This window comes from Penaeus chinensis, chromosome 38 (genome assembly GCF_019202785.1).
Source record: "Penaeus chinensis breed Huanghai No. 1 chromosome 38, ASM1920278v2, whole genome shotgun sequence".
Lineage (NCBI taxonomy): Eukaryota > Metazoa > Arthropoda > Malacostraca > Decapoda > Penaeidae > Penaeus > Penaeus chinensis.
Genome location: NC_061856.1, coordinates 1,885,528 through 1,890,527, shown reverse-complemented (window position 1 = coordinate 1,890,527; position 5,000 = coordinate 1,885,528). Strand labels below are relative to the sequence as shown.

Genomic DNA, 5,000 nt, shown 5'->3' with positions numbered 1-5,000 from the left:
AGAGAGAGAGAGAGAGAGAGGGAGTAGAAGAAGGAGGAGGAGGAGGAGGAGGAGGAGGGGAATGAAAATGAGAGAGAAAGGGAGAAAGAGAAAGATAGAGATAGAGAGATAGAGAGCGAGAGAGTGAGCGAGCGCGAGAGCGAGAGAGAGAGAGAGAGGAGACAGAGAGAGAGAGAGAGAGAGAGAGAGAGAGAGAGAGAGAGAGAAAGAGCATAAGTAGAAAGAGAGATAATGCGTGGGAAGAAAGAGAGGTACAACTCGCACAAAAAGAGAGAAATATAGTACACAGACGAAATATAACAAAAGAACCACTCAAAAAAGACACACCAAACAAAAATAAAACATAACAAACATCAAAACACAACAGAACAAAAAGTTTCACCATCCAACACCACATAAAAAAAGGAAAAACTTCACCCGAGTAATCATTTCTCCTTTCCTCCTCCCTTTCCCCTTTTATCCACCTTTCCTTCGCCCCTTTTATCCCTCCCTCTCATTCCTCCCCCCTCCCCCTCTCCCCACAGACGCCTGACGGGAATGGACCTTCAGGAGCAGCTCTTGGTCAACATCTCCAGCGGCCTCGGGCTTCAGACGGCGCCGAACCTCTCCCACATGTGAGTCCTGAGTGGCGGAGGAATGAGTGCTCGGTGGACCCTTGGCGTGGATGAGGATAGGGAGGACCTGGTTATGCGGGTGTGGGGGTGAGGGGCTCGTTGCGGAGAGGTGGATATTAGTGGGATTGATTGTGTGGGTGGATGGGAGTGGTTCGGTTATGTAGGTATGGATATTATGCATATGTGTGTGCATATATATGTATATATGTATATGGATGTATATATGTGTGTGTATATATATATATATATATATATATATATATATATATATATGTATATATATATATATATGTGTGTGTGTGTGTGTGTGTGTGTGTGTGTGTGTGTGTGTGTGTGTGTGTGTGTGTGTGTGTGTGTGTGTGTGTTATAAAAGGTAAAAGAATGAGAATGAACTTCACATTACGAGAGATGTATTTGACCGGTTTCGATTCAATCTTCTTTCGTAACCGGTCAAACACATCTCATTGCATTATGAAGATATTAATTCTCATTCATTCCTTTTATACATTTGTCAACAGGAATACAGTTCATATATGTGTGTGTGTACTTATGTATGTATGTATGTATATATATGCGTGTAAAATATAGGTAACAAAGTGTGGATACATATATATATATATATATATATATATATATAAAAACGATAAATTATCTTTAGAATATGTATGAACACTTATACGTGTTCATATTTTTTTTATTTTAATCTCTCTCTAACTGATATAAAAATGCTATGGCTTTCCCTCCCAGATACACGTTGAGATTCCGCTACTGTGGTCATTTCCCGACCGTACCTGACTGCCACCCTAAGACAGACGGTGAGTAGATTATTTGATTTAGCAATTAGGTTCTGAGATTTAATTTCTCTGTTCATTACTCTTCATTCAAGCCTGACAGTTTTCAGGTAATTAAGTTCTATTATGCGATACAGCCAGCTTCATTTGCTACTGATAGCGCAAGTCTGAAATATTCCGAATTAGTTTAGTTTAGTCCTTTATTTACCACCCTGGTTAACTGCACAGGCGTGGGCAAGCTGTGGTACATTTAATGCAAGGTCATAACATTACATAGTGGTATTACATTTGAATTTTAGCCTATAACATTGTTATGATGAGTACAATTGCACAGTCCTTTATCTGCTCATCTGCCACGCCGGCATATAGCTTGAGCGTGGAAAAGCATTAATACATTTGATATGCGATCATGTGATACTACATTCCAAATTTAGGATACAACATAAGTATATCTTCTAAGACATCAGATGATATGAAATAGTTACATATTTCTTCGTACTTCATGCTAGGTGGTCTAAAAGGCTGCAACACATGACACTCTGAGATATAATGTACGTTATTCTTCATTACACAGTTTATACCTAGTTTCTTCGACATTACAAACTGTACTGAACTGCCAATACAATCTATATCCAAGCCTGATTCTTGCAGGCACAACATCACACTTGTTCTTGTTTTATATAAACCATAGATGAATGAATATTGCCTAGGGATATTCCAAATGTAAATAAAATATGGGTTGCAAATACCGTAGATTTATGTCAACTCTAGCTAGTTACGAGGTATTGTTTACTGAAGTGGACTTTTTCATTATATAATTACATTATATTTCTTTAATTTGCTGTCTGTCTGTATTTATCTATCCACATATACATCTATCGACTTATTTATTCTATCAACTATTATTATTATTTGTGTCTATCATATTTATCTATATACATATTCATATATGTATTTATTTATTTTACCAGTTATTATTAGTGTTATCATTTGTGTCTATCACTGTTTATCTATTGACCTGATTACCTATCTATTAAATGTATCTATTATTATTATTATTATTATTATTATCATAATTATCATTATTATTACTACTCTTGGTATTATTATATTTTTTTGCATTCAGGTGTATATAACTGTTATTACGATTATTATGATCATTTTTATTATTGTTATCGTTATTATTATCATTATTGTCTTTATTATTATTGTTATCGTTATTATTATTATTATTGTCTTTATCATTATTGTTATCGTTATTATTATTATTATTGTCTTTATTATTATTATTATTATTAATATTATTATTATTGTTGTTGTTATTAATATCATTATTATTATTATTATTATTATCATTATTATTATTATTGTCATTATTATTATCTTTTTTGCATTCAGGTGTATATAACTATTAGTAGTAGTAGTAGTACTATTATTGCTACTATTATTATTAAATATTGTCTCATTTTTGCATTCAGGTGTATCGTCCTTCGAACACTTGCTCGTAAGGGTGGAACTCCGTGTGGCTGTGTGGCTTGTGGCGTTCCTCACCCTGTTGGGCAATGTGACGGTGCTCGGAGGCAGGGGCCTGGCGAGGGGGGACAACAAGCTGCTCTCTCTGTTTATAAGGAATCTCGCTGGTGAGCGTTGTGGGTGTTGGTTTGTCTGTCTGGAAGTTTGGATGTGTTTCTCCATTTTTCCCAGCTCTCTTGCTCTCTTTTTTCTTTATATTTCCTCTCTTTCTTTTTCTCTCTCTTTCTCTTTCTGTTCTCTCTCTCTCTTTCTCTCTTTCTCTTTCTCTCTTTCTCTTTCTATTGTCTTCTCTTCTCTTCTCTCTCTCTCTCTCTCTCTCTCTCTCTCTCTCTCTCTCTCTCTCTCTCTCTCTCTCTCTCTCTCTCACTCTCTCTCTCTCTCTCTCTTCTCTTCTCTTCTCTTCTCTTCTCTTCTCCTCTCTTATCGTCTCTTCTCTTCTCTTCTCTTCTCTTCTCTTCTCTTCTCTTTTTCTCTCTCTCTCTCTCTTCTTCTTCTTCTTCTTCTTCTTTATTTTCATCTTCTTCCCTCCTTCTCTCATTCCCTCTCTCATTCTCTCACTCCCTCCCTACCGGCTCACCTCTCTCTCCCTTCCTCACTCCATCCATCTCTCTCCCTTCGTCCCTCCCTTTCTCCCTGTCCCTTTACCTCTCCTCCCCCCCTTTCTCTCAATTTCACAGCCAATTTCCCTCATTAAACCGACTTTCAACAACAACAAAAACATACAAAAAATCTCTAAAAAAAATTAACATCACATTTTCTTTTTTCTTCTTTCTCCTCATAGTTGCTGACCTCCTTACGGGGCTGTACCTCCTGGTGGTGGCGGTGAAGGACCAAGAATTCAGGGCAGAGTACCACGAACACGCCTATTACTGGATGACGTCATGGGAGTGTACAATCACGGGAGTTCTTGCAATGACTTCAGCTGAGGTCCGTTTTCGAGCTGGTGGTTTTCGAATATTTTTTTCCCTTTTTTTTTCTTTCCTTTTTTAGATGTTTTGGCTTCAGCTGAAGTCCGTTTTCGAGCTGGTGGTTTTCGGATTTTTTTTTTTTTTTTTTTTTTGCTTATTTTTATTTATTTGTCTGTTTTAATTTAAACTGATTTTAGATGATTTATATTTTTAGAGAATTTGTATTTTTAACTTCTAATCTTTATTGTTATCATAATTCTTTTGCCATTTTATTGTTATCCACTTTCTTTCAATCTGCATGCTGGATGGGCTTCGTAATGTTGATAAAAGGAGACGAAAGTGAGACAGCAACCGTCTTTCATACCATTTACCAGGAATATATATTTTTTTAAATATGACAAGAAGAAAACGGAATACCAATCGCAGATAGATCTTACTATCTATTCGGCAGAGATGGGTAATGCAGAAGATGGAACTAGATAGGATAGAAGGATCAATGCTTACTAGATGGAATTATTAATGCTTATAAGGCAAGGCAAGACTTATCGCATCTGGCTCGTATTGCCAACTAAGAAGGCTTGGTAATGGAGCAAAGGAAATGGAAAAAGGATAGAAAGACGGTTGCATTATTTATTATTATTGTTGTTGTTGTTATTATTACTATTATTGACATCATTGTTATATTATCATCATTAGCAATATTGATAATAATAATAATATATTTGTTTTATTATTACTATTATTATTATTATTATTATTATTATTAATTTTATTATTATTATAATTATTATTTTTATTATTATTACTATTATTATTGCTATTATCATTATTATTATTATTTATAGTTATTATTATTATTTTCATCATTATTATTATCATTATTATTATTATTATTATTATTATTATTATTATCATCATTATTATTATCATCATTATACTACTACTACTACTACTCATACTAATAATGATAAAACAAGAATATAACAATAATAATGATAACTATAATAATGACAATAGGAATAATAACTATAATAGTATAGATGATAATAGTAATGATAATAATGATAATATCAATAACAATAATGATGATGATAACAACAACAACAACAATGATAATGATAATAATGATAGTAATGGTAATGATAATAATAACA

The 5,000-nt window shown here is 34.1% G+C and overlaps 1 protein-coding gene across 1 annotated transcript in view; it reads left to right on the top strand.

Annotated features, from left to right (window-relative positions):
• LOC125045810 (relaxin receptor 1-like) overlaps positions 1-5,000 on the top strand; it is a 93,899-nt gene that overhangs the window by 71,175 nt on the left and 17,724 nt on the right. Inside the window, exons 16-19 of the mRNA XM_047643304.1 lie at positions 525-614; positions 1,362-1,429; positions 2,884-3,045; positions 3,720-3,865. Of these exons, the coding sequence (XP_047499260.1) occupies positions 525-614; positions 1,362-1,429; positions 2,884-3,045; positions 3,720-3,865 (466 nt within the window). The remainder of the gene's footprint in view (positions 1-524; positions 615-1,361; positions 1,430-2,883; positions 3,046-3,719; positions 3,866-5,000) is intronic.